Below are 26,537 nucleotides of genomic sequence, written 5' to 3' on the forward strand. Positions count from 1 at the left end.
GTGAAGGGGAACTCATTTCCCATAATACTGTAACATATAAACTCACAGAATTTCAGTTATTGGTATTATTGCAAATGCAATAAGATAAAGTTTACTACTCGTTTATAATAGATTTTACTACCAGAAAAGCCCAATAAACTGGAAAGTGCAAATTGTTTTTGTTTTATGGTAGTGACCTCCAGAAATGTGTTTTAGAAAAATATCCCAAAGGCATTCAAAATTGATTCTTATAATGGAACATATGATAACAATGAAAGTGTAGTGCAATTTCCATTATAAAAATGACCTTTTAGAGAGAGAAATATCTTAGTTATATAGCAAAAATTTCAACTTCAGAGGTCTTGGAACAAATTACTAAAAAACAATGTGTTATATTGGGTTCACATTACGATATTTTCACAATACCTTCATATGTGATGCAAAATACGTTTCCACAATTTTTTTAAGTTTGTGCCGGCTGGCAAAAACTTACATAAAGTCGAATTTCTACAAGTCGAGTATTACGTAAGCTGCGGAGTGCCTGTAGTTCCTATGTTACATTTGGAATAATTCCTCAGTCATTGCAAATCTATAACAGGTTTTCATTACCTGTCTAACTGCAGTTTTTTGTAGTTTGCCAGAAAAAATGACATTCAAAAGAATCGAACAACAAATCACGTCTAATTTTTAACATAACTAAAGAAAACAGCAATTGAAAGTTATGAATTGTTATGTTAAGTTTATGGGGAAGATGCTATGTCAAGAGCTTGCATGTTTGAATGGCATGAAAGATTTTTAGGAGAGAGAGAGAGAGATGTCTGGTATCCATGAAAGCTGAAGAAAATGTGGACTGGATAAGGACATCGATTACAGCTGATCATTGTTTAAGCATTAGAATGGTTGCATCAGAACTCAACATGGTTAAAGAAACAGACAAATTTTAACTGGAAATTTAGGCACGAAAAAAGTGTGTGCCAAGATGGTGCCAAAAATTTTTGAATGAGGACAAAGAATGAGATGATGCCAAGTTTGCAAAGGTGAATTTTTAAAAAAAACTGAAGAAGATCCAGACTTCCTGCGTATACCGTAATTACTTGCGACGAAAGTTTGCTGTTTCAGTACGACCCAGAAACTAAAAGATAGTCAATGCAGTGGAAGACAAAACAAATCTCCCAGACTAAAAAAAAAGCAAGAATGAAAAAATCAAAAATGAAAACCACGTTTCTTGTTTTCTTCAATATTAAGGGAATTGTTATGGCTGAATATGACCCACCAAATCACTGTCAATCAAACATACGACATTGAACTTCTGACAAGTCTGCGTGAAAAAATTCGAAGTTAGATGCTCTATCAAGACTGTGTGTGTGTGCGCGCGTGCGTGCACGAACGTACGTACGTACAACCTACTTGGCAGATCTTGCTCTCCTGTGACTTTTTCTCTTCCCTAAAATGAAAAGTAAATGGGTTCACATTACGATAAGGGAACCCATTTTCGGTCCATTGAAGACATTCAGAAAAAACAACCGAAGTGTTAAAAGGACTTGCAGAAGCTGACTTCCAAAAAGGTTTTTGTATATGGAACAATGTGTGCAAGCCCGAGGAAATTATTTCAAAGGGGATAACTTGTAGGGTATGAAATATTTCATTAATTTTTTTTTATTGTGAATCTTGTTATTTAATAGCCACACCTCGTATTCATGTGCCAAACCTGTGTCATGTGGTAGGCATGCTGTGTAGCTAGCTTACCCCCCCCCCTCCCACAATATCCACTAATCAAGCTCTGTTTAGTGGATATGAGGATGTAATGATTAAAGTAATTGCTGTAAAGAACAAAATGACTTTCTCGCATAAGTTTCAGTTAGTGTATATAATGTTATTTATTTTATTATTATTCCCCATGCAGTTTTTATGTTTTTTTTTTTTTTTTTTTTTTTTTTTTTAGCTTATTTTTAGATTTCATAACATCTGGTGGTATTGCCACATGCAGGTTATAGTTGATGTGCATCAAAGACAATAAAACAGATGAGAGGTCTGTGAAACTGCATACTGTCTAGATTATCAGTTTTGAAAGTGCTGCATAGAACAACCTTACCGGAGAAACACCAGCGAGAGTTCTAAGCAGTATTGGTGATCACAGCAAACCTTGAGTAATCTATGTTGTTCCTACTTGTTTATAAGTTTGAGTTTCTTGCAAGTCCTTTAAAGGCGTGTACTACAAATCTTAGTTACTGGACATGCTAGGACCAGTCCTGAATGAGGAATAAGGCCCTAAAGGGTTAAAAAAAAGGAAGGAGATACACTCTCCAGTCAAAACATTGTGACCACCCACCTAATAGTGGGTATGGTCTCCTCTTGCCACCACTGCCATAGCCATGTGGCAAAGCATGTTCTCTATAAATCCTCTGAATGTTGCAGGACGTTTGTTGTGCCATGCCACCAGAATTGCATCCCCTAGATATGCATAGTCCATGGTGGAGGATCCAAATGCCTTGTAATTCTAGAGATGTGCTATGGAATTCTTATCTGGCAAATTCAGCAGCCAAGGTAACACTTGGAAGCCACTTCATGTTTGCCGACCCACTCTTGACAGTACCGGCAAGGTGCATTATTCTGGTGGAACATGCCCATGTCATCCAGGGAGACAATAACTGTGAAGGGGTGTGCCTGATCAGCCACAATGGATAGGTATTTTTTAGCATTCAGTGTTGGTCTATAGGTATGCTCCAAGAGATTTCCAGAAAAACATACTCCTACCAAAGAACTTCTGCCAGCTGTGTTTCTGTTGGACCAGGTCACAGGAATGATTCCTCTCCACAGTTTGTTCCCATGCTATCCATCTACTGTCTGCATGACATAACAGGAAAAAAAAAAAAAAAAGTTGCCTTTTTTTTTTTTTTTTTTTTTAAGTTATCAATGGTTCAACAATGTATTCAGATGCAAACTAGATGCCATTGGCAATGGGTAGCTATAAGCTTGGTTACCTGGACTGAGTGCCTACTCTGAGGGCCCATATGGAGGAGGAAGAGGTTTTTTTGGATCATGGTCTTAGAAACACCACTGGTCATTCTGTGGTTAAAGTCAATGGTCATCCATTCCACCGTTTTTACCATCCATCATCTCACATAAGTTAGGACAACCTACATTTACTATAACCATCAACGAGGTGTGGGTTTCATCGACAAACGGCCTGATGTAGTTGAATGGTCACGAGCGAGTGTTCATTAGCAAGCACTGTTTGTGTGGATCGGGGTTCAAGCCTGTGACTGCTAAATACAATTAATGTTTGTATTGATAATTTATTGTAAACTCCTCTGATCTGGTGATCATGCCAGATTATAAATAAGTTAAAGCACTCTGCAAACAGTCCACAAGATTTGCAGTTTGTATTACTGCACCCTTTCAACTGGTACCCGACATTACCTCTTTTTTGAAGTCCACCAGATCACATCCCTTTGTCCATGTCAATCAAGTACTTTGTACGGACCGCATGCCATGAACCTACAGTATTACATTTATCAGTTCTCTTTGCAAAATGGCCAATTGCTAAAACACGGGATGGTCATAATATTTTGAATAGTAAATGTGTATCTCACTACTAGGACAGACAAGAACCAAGGGACAGAAATATAAAATCATACTGAGTAACAGGATGGATCTCATGAAATTTTCTCCCAAGCAGTGTATTGTAGATAATTAGGATAAATACTTGCATTTGTAAGTGAGATAGTGTTTGGCAAAGTTCAGAGTGGAATTGAATTGTCATCATTTTCTTATTATTGAAAAATTATTAGTATTTGAAGTGTTTTTTTTTTTTCCTCACTTGGTCATGGTAGGTCTGGAAACTGAGGTAGGATAGTCTCACTCACATGTTTCAAAAAAAAACCAACAGTGAATATCACTTAACCTTAACTCCCCTCTTCATTTGAACGCTGCTCAAGCAGACAGGAAAAATGATGGTAACAGTCCTAATACGGCCAGTGCTTTAATACTGTCAAAAGACAACTGATATAAATGTATATGTGCACCCTTCTCCAACTTCCTTAATAGTGTACTCTATTAGCAAAAATAGTGAATATTCTGTTGGAATATAATAAGTTGGGATAATCTCCTAATCCCTAATAGGATACATGACTCTGTCTAGAAATCTGAGTATCATCAAAGATGAGCATAACTTTTTTTTTTGCAGGAAATCAGACAGGACTGAGATTTTGAAGTATCTAAGGAATTGGTGGTGGATATTTGAGAGATCCGAACTGTTTGTGTAGGGCAAGTATTCTGAAATTGGAGGAAATGTAGTATGCTATCATCAGCAGAACTGTGGATGGGGTTTTAAGTTGGTGGAAGGTCATTATGTACAAGGGTAAAAGTGCAGGAGAAAGAGCTGACTCTTTGGGTATGCTGACACTAGTTGAGAAGTTAGAAGACAGAGAGGTGTGCCTTCGTGGGTAGAACAGTTGGTAGAATCGCCATCCTTCCCACACCGGATAGAAAAGACTTGAGTTCTAGTCCCATTGATGATATAAGGAATTTTTATGGATCGTTTTCATAACATGCTGAGTTAGTCAGTCTCAGGTGAGGGTAGCTTGGCTTTTCATCCAGCAAACAAAAAATCTACCACAGGACACACAGTTTATAGTCAGTATACTATTTTCATGAAGCAATATGGTCTTAGTTGCTGATGCTCCTAAAATCCTACACAACAACAGAGAGTTGTTTAATTTCTATTACTTGTAATTAGTAGCCAGAGATAAAATTTGATACCCAGTTGGTAGTCCATAAGATGGGAGCTTGTTTAGACCTTTAGGACAAACATTATCAAAAGTCTTAAATATCAATGGCAACTGCTTGAGTTTCTCCAGATGTTTTCATTGAATTTGTCCAATTTCACATAAGCCAATATATCACCAGTAGGTTCTGATGGAATCCATATTGGATCATTTAGGAGGTCAACTAGTTTAAATTGATGGTTTATGGATTTCTCCATTACTTTCGAGCAGTGTTTCTCAAACTGTGTTCCATGAGATGTGAACAGTGTTCTGTGAAAAATCGTAATTAATAATTAAAAAATTAAATTAAATAAATAAATTTTTGCATATTCGTGCAGACACCACTTTTGTATCATTATAATTTTTAATATTATTTTTTTTTCAGTTATTAATCCATTACTTTGGACAGTGTTTCTCAAACTGTGTTCCGTGAGATGTGAGCAAGTGTTCTGCGAAAAATCATAATTAATAATTAAAAAATTAAATTAAATAAATAAATTTTTGCATATTCGTGCAGACACCACTTTTGTATCATTATTTTTTTTTTTCGGTTATTAATATGCTGGCATAGACTAATAATCAAACAGACCGCGGAACACTTTATTTTGGCGGGTTTTTGCATATTAGTGATCTAATATGCCATTCGTATGCAATGTAGCCTGGAGTATATGGGTTGAAGAAGAGAGGGAATCGAACCGATATCATAACTAAACTCGCTTCCTCGTTTAAAATTTTTTTGATAATTATCAGTATTTTGAAATACTATTATTAAAATAAATGACCGTGGATTTGTGGTTGAAAAAGGGAATTTTAAAATGAAAGCAAGTACTTCTAATATTGCAACCGTGGTCAATGAAAAGGAACACAATATTGTCATACTTCAAAGTGAGGATGTTTCCCGAAAAATCCAAAGTGAAAAAAAAAAACAGGAACCAACTAATAAAAGACCAAAACGAAAGTATGATGACAGTTATTTGAATTCCGGCTTTACATGTGTTGGAAATAAAGATGCTGCTGGCACACAGTGCATCGTACGTAATGAGTTATAGAATGGAATAGAATAAGAACGGAATATTACAAACAGTTCTTTGGCTCCCGCTATCATGAAAACTATCTTAAACTAATAAAATTGAAAAGGCCTACATGCTCTGGATTCATTATTCTTATATTTTCTTACTATGTGATGCAGAATGGAACTGAAAATAAAAATAAAATAACAAGTTGCAGTTAAAACAGGTTTAATGTTAAAATATGTACACTAAACAGTAATACAAAAAGAGCTTTCAGATGTTGCCCTTCATCAGTTTTTAACCTTTAATGTAAAAGTCTAGGAATACAGAACCTATGTGCGTGCAATGGCAGTCATGTATGGTGAACTGCGTGATGCAATAATTAGTTGCTAGAAGGTAAAGCTTGTGGCTGTGATGTATGGGAACGTTGTGAATGCCAACGTTTGTCAGCTGTAAGGACTGTTGCTTCAGCAATAGGATGGACATGACATCCTCTGCTTCTGTTAAAGGAAGTATTAGAGCACGAGATGTGCAATGACTCCAACCAGGCACGGCGCCAGTAATGGCTGGTCCAATTGATAACCATGACATTGTGGCATGTGTCAATGTCGTGCTGGGTCGACCAGAAGTGCTCAGCTATGGTCAAGTGTTTTACGTCCACCAAACGAATGGCTCTTTCATGTTCAGAAACACGTTTGCTGAGTCTTCCCTGATGTAGCAACTATTGCGGTCGTGGCAAGAAATGTGGTAGACTCGTCCACTCTGCAGCAAGGTGGGAACTGGTGTTTTTACTTTGGAGATGAGGGATCGCAACTCCCAGGTGGTCACGGCAGAGTCATTACCGTGAATGGCCTGTGGGTTGCTACGTGGTCACTGACTGGCCTGTAGGTCACACCTGTCTGGAGTACTGGTGGGGTAGCCACACCTCGCAAGATCTGTCTTGCGACCCTAGCAATCTCAGTGCGCTTCTCATCCGCAGAACTAGAGTGGATCCAGGCCTGGGTTAACAGGGCTCGTGCATTGCCGAGAAGATGGCTGCATGTGTGTGCTGACCGGGAGTTGGTAAATTGGCCAACACACATCAGTTTGCGATAGACTGTTATCCTCAAATGCTTGCCCTCATGTCGGACAAGGGTATCCAAGTACTGAAGAGTATTGTCTGACTCCAGTTTGATAGTGAATTTTATGAAAGGTGACAGAGTTAAGGTGGTCAAAGAGTCAGTTGCCCGAATCCCGGGGAATAACCACAAACACATCATCCATGTAGAGACATCGAAAGGTAATGGGATCTGGTAGACCCATAAATGCACGACCCTCCAATTCTTCCATTGTGATGCTTGCCGTGACTGAACTAACCAGGGAACCCACAACCGCACCATGTATCTGTTGGTAAATGGAGTCACCAAACATGATGGCCCACCAGTCAAGCACAGTCTTAGGGTGGTGGAAATGTCCTCTGAAGTTAGTGAGGACCTGTTGTTCAGGATCTGGTCACTATCTAAAAGTTCCTTGGCACACCTGATGGCTAGTTCGACGGGGATGGAAGTTAAAAAGAGACATCACATCAAATGAGGCCATGATTTGATCATCTGAGATGAATAACCACTGTTGGAAATGGTGTTGGCAGCCTTGCCTACTAGGGGAGAGAGTAGGCCCGAGACAAACTTAGACAACTTATAACTCGGTGAACCACAACAGGAGACGATGGGTCTTAACGGCACTCCTTCTTTGTGGACTTTTGGTAGTCTGAAAAATTGTGAAATCTGGAAGCCACAGGCATGGAGGCGATAGCGTATGGATTCAGTGATTTTCCCTTGCTGAAACCAACTGTTGACGAGGACATTTACTTTTAACTCCCATCATTCCAGGGTCTTGATGGTAGGGATGGCTTACTGGTAGGTAGATCTTGCAGGAGTAACAGGGCTTTTGCCTTGTGGTTAGAATGATTCAAAACAACTATTCGACGCCCTTTGTCTGCTGGAAAGTTGACGATGGACGTATCCTCACATTGTTCCCATATGCCACAGCTACAAGCTTTACTTTCTAGCAGCTAATTGTTGCATCATGCAATTCACCATACATGACTACCATCACACACACACATAGGTTCTGTATTCCTAGGCTTTTACATTTATGGTTAAAAAACTGATGAATGGCAACATACTGTACAAAAGCTCTTCTTGTATTACTGTTTATTGTACGTATTTTAATATTAACTCTGTTTTAACTGCAACTTTTATTTTGTTTTATTTTTATTTTCCGTTCCACTCTGCGTTGCAGTAAGAAAATATAAGAATATCTTAAACTATCTAGAAACCTTCCGTCTGATCAACAGTCACCAGTACGGATTCTGTTAGTGTTGATCCACCGGCAATATTCTGGCTTATGTTACCCATTTATGGACAAATTCAGTGGAAAAGTTTGGTGAAACACAAGCAGTTGCTATTGAAATATCAAAGATTTTCGATTGTGTGTAGCATAAAGGTCTTCTAAACAAGCTTCCACCTTATGGTTTGTCAGCTGTTTTTTGTAATTGTTTATCCAGTTTTCTCTCTGACTGCTCACTGAGGGTGATGGTAGATGGCTCTCTATCTTCTAACTTCTTCACTAATGCTGGTGTCCCCCAAGGTTTAGTTCTTTCCTCCAATCTTTTCCTCTTATATATTAATGACCTTCCATTGACCAGAAATCCTATCCATAGCACATTGCATTCCACTTTCCAGTTTGAGAAACCTTGCCCTGCTCAATCAGCTTAACTCCTCGAATATCCACAGCCAATTCCTTAAATGCTGATCTCCAGGTAATTCTCCAGTGGGGCAAAGGCAATTTAGTTGATTTAAATCCTTCTAAAACTCAGTCCTGTCTTATATCTCGCAAAAAGGATTCTTCTGCTTATCTTTGGTGACACTCTGAATTCGGCAAGATGATATATCTCTTTTGGGGATTACCCTGACTTCTAATCTCTCTTGGCACAAGCACTTTACAAATATTGCTTCCTCTGCATCTAAAAAACTTGGCTTCTCTTTTGCTATAGGTGTTACTTTTCTTTCAAACAGCTGTTCACTCTGTACAAATCGCAAATACACCCTACCATGGAATATTGTTTCCACATCTGGGGCGGTGCCCCCAAAACCTTTCTCACACTTCTAGATTCCAATCAGAGGAGGGCAGTTAGGTTAATTAAGGACTCACTTTAATAGTCTCTCTCTACTCTCTGTCTCATAGACATATTGTTTCTGCTGCATGCCTTTTCTACAGATACTTCCATGGACACTGTTCTGAATTGGCTTCTATAATTCCCACTCTTGCTTTAAAAACAGTCCGAACACGTGCCACCAACATACATTTACTATCCAACTTTAAACTCACAAAATCAACTTTTTATCTACCTCGTTTATTCATTCAGCTGCCGTTCTCTGCATCCAAAAGACTTGGTTTCCTCTTTCACTCTCGGCGTTACTTTTTTTCCAAACAGCTGCTCATTCTGTACAAATCGCAAATCCCCCCTACCATGGAATATTGTTCCTACATCTGGGGTGGTGCCCCCAAAACTTCTCTCAGGCTTCTTGATTCCGTTCAGAAGGCAGTTAGGTTAATTAATGATTCATCTCTAACAGAGTCTCTCCACTCGCTGTCTCATAGACGTATTGTTTCTGCTGCATGCCTCTTCTACAGATATTTCCATGGGCACTGTTCTTCTGAATTAGCTTCTGTAATTCCCGCTCTCTCTCTCTTTCAAAACAGTCCAAACACGTGCCGCCACCAGCCAACATCCATTTACTGTCCAACTTCAAACTCACAGAACCAACTTTTCATCTTCCTCGTTTATTCATTCAGCTGCTGCTTTCTGGAACAACCTTCCTTCATACGTATTTCCTGAAAATTACAGTCTACAGAAGTTGTTCACTGTCAACAAATATCTTCTTTTGTCTTCTCAACCTCCAACCCATGCACGGTACTAAGTACTATAGGTTCTAATACTTCTTGTGTTTGGGGTTTTCTTAAAAAAAAAAAGGCAAGCAAAGGCAGATTACAAGAAATCTTTAGCAAAGGATGCCAAGAAAAACAGCAAGGATTTCTTTGCTTGTATAAACTCTAGAAGGAAAGGGTTGAATCAGATTGGTCCACTTTATATCAGTGGTTCTACTGTTGATGATCATGCTCAGATAGCTGATAATTTAAATGAGTATTTTGCATCTACATTCACACATGAGGAGTTAAGGGAGGAAAATGCCAGAAGTTTATCAAACTGTAACAGGGTGCTTAATGATTTTGTAATAACTGAGAGCAAAGTAGAGGAGAAATTGTTGAAGTTAAACATAAGAAAGGCACCTCGTGCTAATGGAATCTATCCCATTTAAAGGAGGCAGCAAAGGAAATAAGCAAACCCTTAGCCACAATTATGAGAACATCCTTGGACTCAGGGGAAGTTCCCATGAACTGGAGATGTGCAAATGTATCCCCAGTTCACAAAGGGGGATCTAAGGGTGACACGAGTAATTACAGGCCGGTTAGTTTAGCTTGTGTTCCAGGGAAAATAATGGAGTCACTGATTGAAGAAGCAATGCAGGATCATATAGATCTCACAAGCGTGATCTCACAATTGGTTTATACCAGTGATGGGCAAACGTTTTTAGGAGTGGGCCAAAAAAAAAAGAAAAAATTTTGGCGGGCCAATATAATTTATTATAAAACGCAATAAAGATTAAAAAAAAATAGTGTATTTTAAACATTCTTTAATACCAATGCAATGAATGAAGTTGTGACTGCATTTCTAAAAGTTCCTCATAATCTGGTTCAAACTGGGATGTACTGATTCTGAGAAGTGAAGTTAAATGCTTATGTCAGTCTGTTTCTAATACAACTATTTCGAAGTTTCATTGTAGAAAATACCTGTTCACATATATAGGATGAAGCAAACATAGCACTACCTTTCTGGGCGTGAGATATCAGATTTGGGAAACTTGTTTTCGATAAAGGCTTGTAGAACTCTAATTTTGGGACATTGAGAAACAACTGTTTGAGGTGATTGTTAGATTGCAATTCAATTAATTCAAGCTGCAAGTCGTCCGGTCTCACTACTTCACAGTCCACATTAAAAGGCATGCTGAAAATATCCAAGTCTTTTTCAATGGCACTGAAGCCTTGAAATCTTCGTTCAAATTCAAGATGAAGTTTTCTCAGGCCATCTTCGTAGCTCTTAAGCTTGTCTTTATTTACTGGGGCTATTGAATTTAATCTCGGGAAGTGAGACAAGTCGTTCTTAGCTATCTGATTAGCAAACAGAAGAAGTTGTAGTTTAAAACCTCTGAGATGGCCTCAGATATCGTCGATAAATTGATTTTTTCCTTGCATTTTGACATTCAACTTGTTCATGTGACAGAGATAATCTGTGAAAAATGCAAAGTCCGAAAGCCATGCTGTATCTTCTGGTATTTCACACTCCACAGACCACTGTTTCTCATGGAAGAATGACACTATCTTGTCTTTCAGCTGCCAAACTCGCTCGAAGACGCGTCCTGCACTCAGCCACCTAACTTTTGTGTAATACAGCATATCAGAGTATTCAGATTGCATGGACTCAAGAAAATCTCGAAATTGTGTGTGAGTAAGCCCACGAGATCGAATAGGATTTACAATCTTCACAATTACATCAACACAGGTTTCATATTAAAGGCAGATTTACACAGGGCATCTTGATGTACAACACAATGTAGAAAGACAACATTATTTCCGGGGTATTTTTGATTAAAGATCCCAACAAATCCAGATTTTTTTACCTGTCATACACTGTGCTCCATCAGTCGTAATATTACATATGTTTGTTATGGGTACTTTCAAAATTGAAAGCCCTTCCTGAAATTCATGAAAAATATCAGCCCCTGTTGTTGTTCCTTTTAACGACCGCATGCATGCCAATTCCTCAGTAATAGAAAAGTTTTCATCAACACCTCTTATAAATAATACTAGGTGAGCAGTATCATTTATATCAGTGCTTTCATCCATAGTAATGGAGCAGAATTTAAATTGACCAATCTTTGACTCCAACTGTGATGTCAGATTTTTATTTATGGTTTCGATTCTAGAAGTCAGTTTTTCGGGATAAGCTTACAGTTTCAAAATCTTTTTTTCTTGTCAGGACATAAAACATCACAAACTTGGAGCATATAGTGTTTAACAAACTCTCCATCAGGGAGAGCTTTATTACTTTTAGTAATATTGTATGCTACAATATAACCTGCATGTGTAGCTGCTTTCTGAGAACTATTTTTTTTCTTAAAAAAATTTTGGTAACTTGATAATTTTTTGCGATCTTCTACTTTTCGTTTCCTTTCATATTCGGACATTGCTTCGTAATTGGAATTTTTATGCTTAGAAGTGAAGTGGTGGGAAATGTTGTATTCTTTGAAGACTGCTACGGTTTCATTGCAGATGAGACAGTGGTTTATCCTTTACAACTGTGAAAAAGTACTTCCAGGTCCATTCATCTTTGAAAACACGGCACTCTGAATCAATTTTACACTTTTTAGTAAACATTTTGAGGTTGAAATATTTTACTAATATCCACAATAAAACTCACAAGAACCAACAACAATACTATTTTTAATAATTTCACCATCATGACACTAACACTCAACATTTATGAAGTTGGAATGTGTCGACCTGTCCGCCCTATTTCCATTCAACAGTAGGTTCCTGCTTCATGCACATTCCCGAACCGACTAATGTTATTTGATGTGGACAAATATTAGTGCCTCTGTTGTCGTTAATATAAACTCGTAAGCAGTATATCCAAATTCTTCTTTCAAAATCTTGTTTCTATTTTTTTTTTATTTAAATATAAAAGCAAATAAGTATATTTTAATAATTTTATACATATTTGTTAGGGCAGGTTCCATTTTTTGCACATGCAAAAGTTTTTAAATCAATTTCTATATAAATTATCACAACTATATTTTGCCTATGCAAAAAATATTCAAATTTCTATGTAAATTTTCACATATGAAAAAATGGAACACGCCCTTAAATGAATTTTTTTAAAACATTGAAATTGAAAATTTCTATACTGTGGTTTTAAAATCTGCGGCGGGCCGGATAGAACCTCCAGGCAGGCCGCATCTGGCCCACAGGCCGTAGTTTGCCCTATGACTGGTTTATACAGTGGTAGCATGACTTCCCTATTTCTACATGTAAGTGTTCAATAAGTTATCGGTAGGAACCAGGGGCCCTTCTTGCCTCTCTACACTCTGCGAATTTCATGTTTGAACATATCTTAAATTCCCAATCTCTTTCTTCCTCTATTATTTTTAGTTCAATGCCAGTGTGCAAGTTATTTTGGGGTTGCTATTCCCCAGGTGTTTGGCAAAGTTTAGAGTGTAATTGAATAGTCTTTTTTGTTATGGGGAGAGTAGGAATATTTTGGATTTTTTTTGGCAAATGGGAAAATTTCACACCTTGCATTTTGTTGCTTTAAAAGATAGTTGCACTTCTGACTCTGTCATCCTGAAGAAACTGTGCTTGGAGCTGATTATTAACTCCTTTATTGATCTTGATATCACTTGTAAATTTTGACGTTGCACCCTCTGTTCCTTCATTGATGTCATTTAAGAAAATCAAAAACAAGAGTGGTCCCAGTACCAATTCTTGGGGAATCTGATGCTAGCCCAATCTGAAGAATAACTGTTAATAACAACTCTCTGTCTACTGTCCTGTTTGTGTCTTTCAGTACAGCTAAGGATTTTTCCTGTGATTCCAACATGCTCCAGCTTATTCGGTAACCTCTCATGTGTAACTGATTCAAATGCTTTGCTGAAATGTAAATAAACATTTGAAATTATTTCCTGTGTCCAGCTCATAAGTGAATCTATCAAAATAATAGCTAACCAGGGTGGTTAAACAATATTTTCCCTTTACAGAACCATTCTGTATTCCTTCAGAATTTAATTTCTATATAAATGAACCTGTAATGCACTTTTTACCATTTCATCCATGATATTTTTCTACTACCGAAGTAAGACTGACCGGTTGTTGACAGTTATCCACTTCACTCTTAAAGCCACCTTTATGCAGTACATTGACACTTCTATAATCCAAGAGAATTTCTCCTGACTCTAGTGAAAACTTCATGATTATCCTCAATAGTTCAATGCACTCCCTTTTTAGAGTGGTTTCAAAGAAGGGTGATTAGAATGGTGAGGGATGCAAATCTTTGTCTCCATGAGAAATGATTTTGAAGGTGTGGACTTTCAAACCTTAGCAACTAACTTAGATATCTTAGGAGAAAACTTGAATTGAAGTATAAGACCCTGAAAGGAATCAGTAAAATCAATAAGGGAGGTAGATCTCACAAATAGACAAGAACTATGAAACACAAATATGAGATCGTAGTGAGTAACAGCAGTATGGATCTCATGGAATGTTCCTTTGGGCAATGTGTTGAAGATAATTAAGACAAATTTGTTGCCCATGTGGCTGAGACAAAGAGTTTGGCAAAGTTTAGAGTGTAATTGAATAGTCTTTTTTGTTATGGGGAGAGTAAGAATGTTTTGGATTTTTTTTGGCAAATGTGAACATTTCACTTCCTTGTATTGTATTTTTTAGCCATTCTAATGCAGTGTATCTATCAGTCTGCTTATGTGGTGCTCTGAAAATTATTGCTGCTTGTTCACAGAATATGTAGTTACTAATGCTGAGAAACTTTATGATTGGATCTGGACAGATAAGGCATAATTCCATTTGGGTGGGTACATTTCGTTCTTAGGATTCTTAAATACGCTTAGACAGTCCTCATGAGATCTGTGAAACTTTCTCCTCTTGCAAAAAGTATGCAATGTTGTGAAAGATTACATTAGCTTTAGTGAGATTATCAACAGTGAGCATTGTCAAATATCATTGTGCAAACATGTGGGAGCACTGAGATGAGATGAACTCCCTAAAACAGTTTCCATGTGATAATGCTACTTCTTGCACCTCTTTGAAGTCTTAATGTGCAGTTGATTTCACAAGGATTATGGCAGCCAAAAATTTCTCAAAATCAGTTCAGATTGATTTCTTTTTATAGGAATTTTTAATGGGAATTTTGTATTCATGCGCCCTGATTCACTATAACAAATACATGTCACAATTTATCCTGAAGAAGAGCCATACGGGCAGATATTATAAGTATTCCATAAAATAACATGATTTGTCATGTACACTCATGTGAAGAATATTAATGTAAATTTCTGTAAGTTATACAAAGTAATGTTATGTCAGTTTTTTTTGTGGATTGTCATTTTGAGTTTGGTATAAATATGATGCAAGCAGTTTGCACTGCTTGCATAATGTCACTCCCTGGTTACTCCAGTAATCTTTGTATGGTCCATTTGGGTAATGACGCCAAAAACAAATAGCAGTATTCTCCTCGCAAGGAAATTGCTGCTGCTTTTTTGAAAAGGTGAAGGTGGTTACGATATGTAATGAACGATGCATTTGCACTACTTGTAAGATAAGTTCTGTAAACAAGTAGACATTTAGACCTATAGTGCATCAAGCTACAGAAGGTATAATAGTTTTGTTAATAAACATAAATTTTACATAAAGACAGATCTAGGGTCTTTAAACCAAGATTGTCTTAGAAGAGGATTCAAAATTTTTCTACCAGGAAAAAGAGTTATTTTCAAAAAGTTTGCTGCTACTTCAATCACTTGACTAGCCTATTTTGGGAAGTATTGAAATCATTTGATTTTTTAAAGTCTTGCCCATTTCAGTAGCTAAATATAGCTTCAGTACACTTGCCCAGCCCTGTGTTAAATATATTTGGCAAAAGCTCCACAGTATCTTAATAATCAGATTAGTATCATTTAAATTTCATTTGAAGTTGAAAAGTAGTGTCTTTTTTCATATAAATTTACTTAATGTTTTTTTACTCTTAATCTTGATGTGTAAATAGTGTTTCTGCAATAATGAAGTTCTTATGTATCATGTGTATGCAGGTAAAACAGAAAGTGGATAATTTTCATCTTCAGTTACAGAATTTATTATATGAAGTTATGCATCTTAAGAAGGAAGTTACAAAATGCCTTGAATTTCGGTTAGTATAATTCATTGTGGAATAATATATATATATATATATATATTTTTTTTTTTTTATATATATTTATTTTTATGTTAAAATGCCAATGTTATGGAATATATTTTTGAAAAAGTAACATTTAGTAGTTAGTAGTAGAAGCATGTGATGCAAGAAAGCAAGCATATGAGCTTATGTAGCATCAGCCAAAAAAAAAAAAAGAAAAAAACAATTTCACACATAACCCCAGGGGCTCACACGTGGTGAGTATGGGCTTGGCACACCCAGGGTCCTGAGCTGGATATCATCATTCTTCTCTTTCTTTTTTTGGCTGGTGCAGTATAAGCCTCAGGCTTCCTTACACCATATAGCTAATAATAATAATAATAATAATAATAATAACATCCATTCCTTCTAAAAGTTTGTTCAGTTCCTCCTTAAATTTATTTAAGCTATCAACTTCCACAAGGACAGATGGAAGTTTGTTCAGCAATCAACTACTATCTGGCTAAAGACAAATTTCTGCACATCTGTTCTGCAACTGTCTTTCCTGAATTTGAATTTATGCCCCCTCAGTTTTGTAATCTGAGCAGCAGAAGAATCCCATCAGAATTCAGCATGCTCAACCCACTCAAGGCCTTATATACCTCAATCAGGTGCCTAGTCTCCAGCTGCTGCAATTTGCAGAACTTAAGCCTTTATTGGTAAGAGAACCCCTTCCTTCTCCTCACCAATCTTGTTGCCCTTCTCAATACATGCTTAAGAAACTTGGCATCCTTCCTAAAATGAGGCCTCCAGGACCTGTACACAGTACTCATGGCTTGGCCTGACCATTGCCTTATACAAAGGGATAATCATCTCCTTTTCCCTACTAGCAAAATTGCTGTATATTATTGACAATGCCCCATGACCTGCTCTGGCAGCCTGTCTGCATTGCTCAGAAAACTTCATATCTGACTGCATAATTACACTCAGGTCTTTTTAAGTGTACTACGACACAGTTGTTATATTTCTCTGGGGGTTACTTCTATCCATATGCAGTACTTTGCATTTGTCAAGTGGTTTGCACCACTGGTTTTTCTGGGTTAAAATTTCCCAGTACTTCTTGGCAGCTGTTCATCTGCATATTGTATGAAGTTTTGGTTGATCATGATAAAAACATTTTATATTTAGTGAATACTTAGGGTCAAGTGGATCAGAGCTATGCAGAAGCACCCCTAAGTTTTAGGAAATGCAGTTATTTGGAGTGGGAATGCTTGCTATTGGCTTATTTTTACCTTTACAGCCATCTGGAAATAAGATGGCAGATAGAAATAAAAACACACCAATCAGAATGTTCCTAGAAACTCTTGCCTTTACTATAAACCTGGTTTGGATCAAAATGTAAACACCAAAGTTGTTCCTGCTTATAATTAGAATGGCAGGAATCTATGTACCTTTCAGGGTGAGTAGCTATCCAAGCTAAATTTACAGTGTGTTTTTGTGCTTGAAAATCTCCTAGAGTAATCAGACCAGGATGATTTCATTTTAATCAAAATTTTGAAATAAGATGGCTATCCCACAAATTGTAAGTAGCACATTCACTTTGGAACACTTTAGTATATACAGCCCATCCAAACCATGGTCCAGTATCCACCCTCACAAAGTACAAATGAGGGGGGGACTATGCTTGATGGGGATGCTTTTATCTCAGTTGGCCATCTTGTTTAAAGATGGCTATTATTTGAATTCAAATTACTGTGATATCTACATTCAGATTCAAACCAGATTTGCATTTCATATGAGAGTGGCCTTGACTATTCTGAAAGGCGAGTTTTTAATTTGATCTACTGTCTTAAAACAAGATAACCACCACTGAATTATCAGCACCAACACCTATTTAAGGACTTTGCTATTTACAGACCAGTCCACACTGAATTCTTAGATTTATCTGTTCTTCTTTAGCACAGGCTAAATATGAACAGATAGCTGACTGCCAGGAAATTTGTAATGCTGTTGTTGTTTTTAAGCAAAAAAAACACCAAAAACTTATTTCTTTGTGAAATGAGTATTTCAGAATATACAGCCTTCCTAACTCAGATGCCGTCTGAAGCCTGTTTAGTTACATATTGTAATTATAATTATATCATATCTGTTCTTTCCTGGCCTGTGAAAGTGTCCTCTTACTTAGGCCACAGACTAGATAAGTTCCTGGCTTTATTTTGAAAACTAGATTTCAATCAAAAAAAACTATATTGGTGCCTTTAAGTGCTTAAAAGTTTGGATACTGGTTAGAGTTGGTATGACCACCTGGGGCTTAGAGGGGAACAGGTATCCTGTGTGTTATCAGACACTCAGCCTAAAACACTGATGGATCCAATATCTCTCTATTACAGAAGATTTAGGAGAAGTCCGGTTGGCCTGCCTCCCTAAAATACACTCATGCACACCTTCTCGATGGTAAGCCCTGTTACGTCACTTAGGTGGCAACGAACGTGTAGAGTGGTTCTCTTCAAGACGCCTGGTCAGCGTGAAGAGGAAAAGACCAAACCCTCCAGCACATGAAAGCACAACGAAACAAATGGCCCTCAGTCCCCAGCAGCTTTCACTCTCCCTCTTACGGCAGCGAGAGGATCAGAGTGGAAGCAGAGGATGCTAAGAATCCCTGGGTACGATCAGGCTGCCATGCAAGGAAACTGAACTTGGCCTGTTATAACGTACGATCACTCATCGGTGAAGATAGGATATTAGAGCTGGAAAAGGAATTAGAAAATGTGAATAGGAATATCATCAGTTTGGCTGAAACAAGAAGAAGAAATGAATCACTTATAAGTTTATCAAGTGGAAATCTGCTGTACACCAATGGAAACAGTGAAAGGAGTGAAGGTGGAGTTGGGTTTCTGGTCCATAAAGATTTTACGGCATTTTGGAATTCAAAAGTACATCACCAAGGGTGTCAAGACTAATACTCAAGATTTCTAAGAGGTACAAGCTAAAGATTATAATGATTTATGCACCAACATCGAGCCATGATGATGAAGAGGTTGAAGAAATGTACACCGAAATTGAGAGTCTTCTAGATGAGCAGAAAACCCACTACACTATTATTATGGGGGACTTCAATGCTAAGGTTGGAAAAAGGCAAAACAGCACAGAAAGAGGAACTATAGGAAATTTTGGAATTGGTGAAAGAAATAAAAGAGGTGAAAGACTTGTGGAATTTGCAGAATCTCAAGGACTGTCAGTAATGAACACTTTTTTCAAGAAAAGGGTGAACAGAAAGTGGACATGGAAGAGTCCAAATGGATTAACAACTAATGAAATCGACTTCATCATCACTAACAGAAGATGTATTGTGAATGATGTTACCATCCTGAATAAGGTAAACGTTGGAAGTGATCACAGAATGGTAAGATGTACACTTGATATAGATGTAGGAAAGGAAAGGAAAAAACTGACTCGAGTAAATAATACAAAGGTCTTTCAGATAACAGAGGAGGAGAAAAAGCAGTATGTACTGGAACTTAAGAACAAGTTTGAGCTTCTGCAGAATACTCAGGACCAAGATATCGACGAGGAATATTACAACTTTCTGAAAGTGATAAAGCCCAAGAAACCTATAGAGAAACAGAAATCCAAAGAAGAAAAAATTAGTCAAGAAACACTTGTCATGATGAACCGAAGACGACAAATGAAGAGCAAGAAAAACACTGACAGGGAGAAAATTGAGTATACTGAGTTATGCAAAGCCATGAGAAAGAGACTCAGAGAGGACATAAGAAGATTTAACACAAGAAAAGTAGAACAAGCATTAAGGGAAAACAAAGGATTTAAATCAGCAGCCATGAGCAGTAATACAGAAAGACAAATGATACTGAAACTGAAGAATAGCGATGGTGTACTTATAAACAGCAGAGAAGGCATAATTCAAATAGCAGAAGACTACTATAGAGAATTATACAAGGAGCGAGGGAATGATACCAGCAGTGGGGAAGATGGATTGCAAAATAGCAACACATACGACATACCCAATATTCTTCCTGATGAGGTAGAACATGCATTGAAGAAAATGAAGAATCGGAAAGCCCCGGGGGAAGATGAAGTTACTGTAGAGTTGTTAAAATTGGGAGGAAGAGACATAACACAAAAACTGGCAAGGCTCTTCACAAAGTGCATTAGAAAAGGCAAATTACTGTAATGTAAATAAGTTTTCTTTTTTTTTTTTTTATTAAATTAAAAGTGTTCTTAAATATACATGTATGTAATTTTTTTTAAATTACTTATAGTAAACCCCCGCTATTTGCAGGGGTTACTGTTATGTTCCTGAGAAATTCCGTAAATACTGAGTTATGGCTCCCATAGTGTGACACCTAAGCAGTGGAATAATGCAATCATAGTTTTGCTGCATAAGAAAGGAGATAAATCAGAAATTGGAAATTATAGACCAATTAGCTTGTTATCCCACATCTACAAGTTGTTCACAAGGGTCATTACAAACAGATTAGAAAGAATACTTGATGAGAATCAACTGAAAGAGCAAGCTGGCTTTAGGACAGGATTCTGAACTATGGATCACCTTCACGTAATATCACAGCTAATGGAGAAAGTAAATGAATATAAAACACCATTATGCCTGGCATTTGTGGATTATGAATTTGTGGATTATTATTTGTGGAATGGAGAAAGTAAATGAATATAAAACACCATTATGCCTGGCATTTGTGGATTATGAAAAGGCTGACTCCATACAGCATAAGGCAATGTTTCAGGCACTGGAAAGACAAGGCATAGATACCCATATTATGATTTTGAATAAAATATATGAGAGTGCTACCTCCTTTATTAGACTAGACAAAGACAGTAGCAAATTTAAAATCGAGAAAGGAGTTCGACAGGGAGACACAATATCTCCGAAGCTGTTTACTGCTGCCCTTGAGGAAGCTTTCAGAAGATTAGACTGGTCGCAGAAAGGAGTCAGTGTGAACGGAGAGTACCTAAACCATTTACGATTTGCAGATGACATTGTGGTTATAAGCCACGATCCCAAAGAATTAGAGGAAAATCTTAATCAGTTATGAAAAGGTGGAGTCATATACTTATCTGGGACAAGTTATTAGCTGTAATAATGATAAATGGCTTGAAGTTAAGAGAAGAATAAATTTTGGATGGTAGCATTCAGGAAATATAGTCACATACTGAAGAGCAATATCCCAGTTTGTCTGGTCTGAAACGTAAAATAATGAATCGATGTATACTCCCCACCATGACTTATGGAAGTGTAACTTGGACACTCACCAAAAGAATGGAAGAGAAGCTGAGAACTACACAGTGAAGAATGGAATGAATTATATTGGGAATCAGACCGTTAGGTAAGAAGAGAAACACATGGATTAGACAGCAAACTGTCTAATCCATGTGTTATTCTTATCAAAATAAAGAACTAAAATGGTCTTGGGCAGGACACAGCTCGAAGACATGATGACAGATGGACTAAGAAAATAACAGAATGGTACCCAAGAGGAGCTAGAAGAAAACCTGGAAGACAAAGGCGGAGATGGATAGATGAAATTCATGAGTTTTTGCGTAGTAAATGGATGGCCAGTGCTCAAAACAGAAGGAACTGGAAAGTTGCTGAAGAGGCCTTCATCCTGCAGTGGATTGAAAATGGCTGATGATGATGACTCTGCAGAACAAGAAGATTCTGTTCTCACACCACCAGTTTTAATAGAAATTTGCAGATCCTTGCCAATATTCAAAAACTTAAATGAAGACTATGTCAAAAATTGGCGCGATATAGACGCAGCGGATTTAGATTACAAAATTTTTACGGATGATGAAATTGTCTCCTTTGTTTCTGCGGGATCTACTGAAGTAGTAGATAAAGAAGATAACAGGCCCACAAAATCTACCATTTTCCATAAGGAAGCCAGTCAATCCCTGACAGATATAATCAATTGGTATGAATGCCAAGAAGAAGCAGAAATGCCAAAAATAATTTTACTACGACAAATTTATAACCTGGCTACTGAAAAACACTGACAATACCAAAAATAACAGATTTTTTTTAAACAAATAAATTATGTATACAACTTCAAATTACTGTAATGTAAATAAGTTTTCTTTTTTTTTTTTATTATTAAATTAAAAGTGTTCTTAAATATACATGTATGTAATTTTTTTAAAATTACTTATAGTAAACCCCCGCTATTTGCAGGGGTTACGTTCCTGAGAAATGCCGCAAATACCGAGTTATGGCTCCCATAGTAATAAAAGGGGTTCCGTTCCAAAGTATGAAATATATAAGAAAATTTAATCTAAAATTTTGTGTATGTATGTATTATATGTACCTTCATGATATGACTATGTACATAGATAGTACATAGTGAAATACAAGCATAAGGCATCGAAATGAAAATAAGAAACAATTTATTATTAAATGTAGTATTTATAATAAATTTCAAACAAATCTTTCAAACCGGTGCCTTTGCTAGCTAAAAAACGTATCCCACCAGTGCTATCACCAGTTTCGCTAAAGTGTTGATAAAGGTGTTTTGCCTTTTAACGAATGATGAGTGAACTGAACGGAATTTTATTTTGAGTTCGGTCTTCTATCCACAAATTTAAAGCTTTTTCCATTTTTTTCTAATTTAACATCACACAAGTTACAGAGCAAATTTTTGAAGCAGTTAGCACGTTTTCACGGACACTACAGTGGATTTTTTCTTCCGATGTCTTGATTGATCATACCGCTGACTCATTGATTTTATAATGTTTTGCCACTGACGAGACAATTTCACCATTAGAAATTTTATCTAATAACTCAATTTTGCTCGTCTAATGTCATCACCTTTGATCTTTTCACAATTCCCTTGTTATTCGAATCCATATTTTTGTAGGGATTAGAAAAGAACTTGTCCAAAATAAATTCACTTTCTTTTAACCGTTAACACACTCGAAAAATTCTGTTTACACTACCACACTGCAAAACGGGAGATTTTTCACTTTTGTAAGCATATCAATTTATAAATTGGATATGCTTACAAAAGTGAAAGCTCTCTTCTGGGCTTATAAAATTTATTCAATTTATAAGCATTTAAAAGCAAACGATGAAACCTTCCATGACAAGCGCACAACACATACTGAACAAGGATTAGCGGGAAATATCCACACTCGCGATTTTGTCACCCCTCCTCCCCCCACCCACTGAGCACTGTTTTGACCGGGAAAGATGATTTTAGTCACGGCCATGTTTTTTTTTATGGAGGAAAATGTTCACGGCACTTTAAAATTCACATTTCATTTTATATTAAATCAGCGACCGCGAATAGCGGTGGTTTACTGTATATGTATTAAAATTTAATCTAAATAAATAATTCCTAGTTTTTTACAATTACATATTGACTTTTTATTTACTCCCTCACTAAATGGTCTGTTTCACTAATTGGTCATCCCTCTGGTCCCAAAGGTGATCAGTTAGTGAGGTTCTATTGTACATTTCTTGATAGTAAGATATGGAAGAACAAAAACTTCCACATCCATGCTCAGTCTTCTCATTTAATACCCTCACTATTAGAGTAGTAATCACCACTGAGTAGAACTGACATGTCCAGTTCCAATTTTTGACCTAAAAGATTGAAGAAAGATAAATTAAACTCCTTAAGGAAAAGAATTTCTGAGTCATAAAATTCAGTCCAAGCAATCTGATAACCCAAGGTGGATTAAACTCGTTACCCACGTAGAAAATCTGCTCATGTTCCTCTCTTCTGGCTTAATTAAAGAAAATAATTGTCTGTTCATTTTAAATGTTATGCCAATGTTTGAAAATCCAAGCATGGCTCTTCTGGCAAATGTGTCACATTGTCTATTTACCAAGGTCATTACACTTAGATATTTTGAAGATTGTGATGTGTAAATTTATGCCAACAGTTATTTAAATCTTCCATTTCCATTTGGAAGTAGATTACCAGACTAGACCAAATCAGAAGTGTAATTCTGACTTGTCAGGCATTTCTACTGCCAAAGTTGTGCGAGTCAAAAACAAGAAGTGAAGATTCTGTTATTTTGTTCATTGAGGAAGTTTTTTCTCTATTGCTGTGGGTGACTATGTGGTGCACAAGTTCCCACTGGAAAATTATATTTATCAACTTGAAGTAATAAATCAATTGCGTAAAGTCGACCGAACGCACTGGTCGCATGGTATGGTGCTCCGTGATTTATTAGTAATTCTTGCAGAAGAAATAGTAGTAATATCGAATGTGTGATATCGTTATATTCCCCATCACAAGCTATATAGGAAGAAGACCTTTTCTTAGCTCCATAAACATCAGGTAATTATGTATTTACATTTTAAATTTAATATTCAAATACAAAGTAGACAACAGCCAGCAACCAAGGTCAGTCGCACCCACTAATCCTTTAGCACTCATAGGACTAGTGCAGTCAGGATGAGCAGGTGTTCATCACCTCCGGTATTTCCAGAGTTAAGCTATCTTCACCCTGGGTGTCAATTGAAACTGGGTCACGATCCTTGTTTAAACCCATACTGAGTGTCTCCGACTAAGATAAGCTTTTATTCAATTGTTATGTGTCTGTCCCTGAATATCTACAACTGTTTTGTTTCACCGTGAAAATAATTTTAAGAAAATATCAGGATGCCACCCACTCAAGCTAGACAAACCTGCCAGATCTGCTTCCGGAAAGTCATACATGCAGTGCTATGGTCACTGCGCACGGGGCCCTTTGTCAAAAATGTAGCAAAGTAAAAGTCGCAAAGCTGACTAGTGCCTCCCGGGCTGCATATGCCTGCAGTCATTGTGGGAATGCAGTACATGTGCTAGTAGATGCATCACCTGACCCGGCCAACACCCCCATTACAGGCACCCCAGCTATGCCAAGCAAAGGTCACTGTTGAAAAAAAGCCATAAGTTAGAGGTGAATTTGAAAGTGTCTGCAATTCTGCCCAGACATGATAGTGGGGAGTATATGATGAGAGCTTTGTCAATCAATTCGGCCCTGGAGAGATTGTGCAAGGCTCAAGGGGTAGAATTTTTCTCAGCCTGGTCTGTGCTTGTTAACAGGAGAGACTGCTTCTACAGGGAGGGGATACACTTAAATCGAAAGGGTGCAAGAATATTTGCTGATGCTATCGAGGCAGTGTTAGGTGGTTCGGAAAACTGCTAGCTTGGGGGGGGGAATACACGGACTAGTAGATTAACAGTAGCGGCTGGCAGAGGTGAAAGTGATTCTTGCACTGCTTCTATTGGAATGAGCAGCAGCCTGGAAAACAAGATGCAGGGGATTTCAGAGACTGCTGGGAGTCATTGCAGTACAAGAAAACACATGGGCTGTGTTAGGGTAGCTATAAATAGGAACAGGTGCATGTATACTTGCGTGTACTCCAATGTTAGGAGTTTGGTAAATAAATTTGAATTTGAGGTGTTGGTTAAAACATCAAATGCAGATATCGTTGGGATATCAGAGACGTGGTGTCACACAGATATAAGGAATGCAGAACTGGAATTTGGGGAGTACAATGTCTACGGGAAGGGAGGAGGGGTTATGCTATTAGTTAAGAAACATAAAATCCAAGTAAGTGCAGCCAATTGACATCGCTGGACAATGCAGTGTCGAGTCATTTTGGTGTGACATAAGCACCGGGAAATCATATTTGAGAGTAGGATTGTGTTATTATTATTAGCCATATGGTACTAGGAAGCCTGAGGCTTATGCTGCACCAGCCAAAAAAAAATTTTCTGAACCACCCCGAGAGAGAGAGAGGCCTATTTTTATAGGCCTAATGACTCTGATGAGCATAATAAAAAACTGTACAGGGAAATAGAGTGGGCCAGTAAATCAGAGTCTTATAATGGGAGATTTTAATTTCCCCAATATTGACTGGATTTTATAAGTTGGTCACTCACACACTAGCAAGGCTTTTGTGGATTTATTGGATGATTGTTTTCTACATCACCATGTTCGGGAGGCAACTAGAGGAAGTAATACTCTTGATCTCATTATCAGTAGTGATTCTTCATGCATTAAGAATCTGCAGATAAAGGAATCATTAGGTGACAGTGATCACAGTGTGCTGAAGTGGGATTTACTCAGAGAGGTAACTACCTTCAAGGGTAAAGGGAAAGGTTTTTGCTTTCGTAAAGGCGACTACGGTGGTCTGAGATGGTATTTAAATTCTATACTGTAGGACCAACTGATGATGTTACCATCAGCAAATTCAAAATGAGAAGCATTCAAAGAATTAATCTTGGAAGTTACTAGTCTTTACATACCAACTAAGAAATATTGTTCAAGATTTAGGCCTAAATGGATGTCAGGTGAATTAATGAGACATGTGGCAGAGAAGTGAAATGCATGGGATACATATAAATTAATGGGTGACATAGAAGCTTATGATAGATATAAGCTGGTCTGTAAACAAGTAACAAAGGAGGTTAGGCAGGCAAAGGCAGATTATGAGAAATCTTTAGCAAAAGATGCAAAGAGTTCTTTACGTATGTAAACTCTAGAAGGAAGGGGATGAATCGGATTGGTCCACTTGATATCAATGATTCAACTGTTGATGATCCTGCTCAGGTGGCTAACAAACTAAATTATTATTTTGGATCTACATTCACACATGAGGAGTTATTCAGGTAGGGGAATGCCAGAGGTGAACTGTTGTTGTTTTGGGTTTTTTTTTTTTTTTTTTTTTTGGAGCATTAGCAACTAAGGCCATATTGCTCTGGTATATGCGGT

The 26,537-nt window shown here is 37.3% G+C and overlaps 1 protein-coding gene across 2 annotated transcripts in view; it reads left to right on the plus strand.

The window, feature by feature from the left end:
- thoc5 (THO complex subunit 5) overlaps positions 1-26,537 on the plus strand; it is a 388,780-nt gene that overhangs the window by 82,867 nt on the left and 279,376 nt on the right. Inside the window, exon 4 of one of the 2 annotated variants that reach the window (XM_090373524.1) lies at positions 15,763-15,827. In XM_090373524.1, coding sequence (XP_090229650.1) covers positions 15,763-15,827 — 65 coding nt within the window. Of the gene's footprint in view, positions 1-15,729; positions 15,828-26,537 lie in introns of both variants that reach the window. The other variant, XM_090373522.1, reaches the window with a different exon arrangement.

The sequence above is a fragment of the Mastigoproctus giganteus genome, chromosome 5, assembly GCF_048544385.1.
Source record: "Mastigoproctus giganteus isolate SK-2022 chromosome 5, ASM4854438v1, whole genome shotgun sequence".
NCBI classification, from domain to species: domain Eukaryota; kingdom Metazoa; phylum Arthropoda; class Arachnida; order Uropygi; family Thelyphonidae; genus Mastigoproctus; species Mastigoproctus giganteus.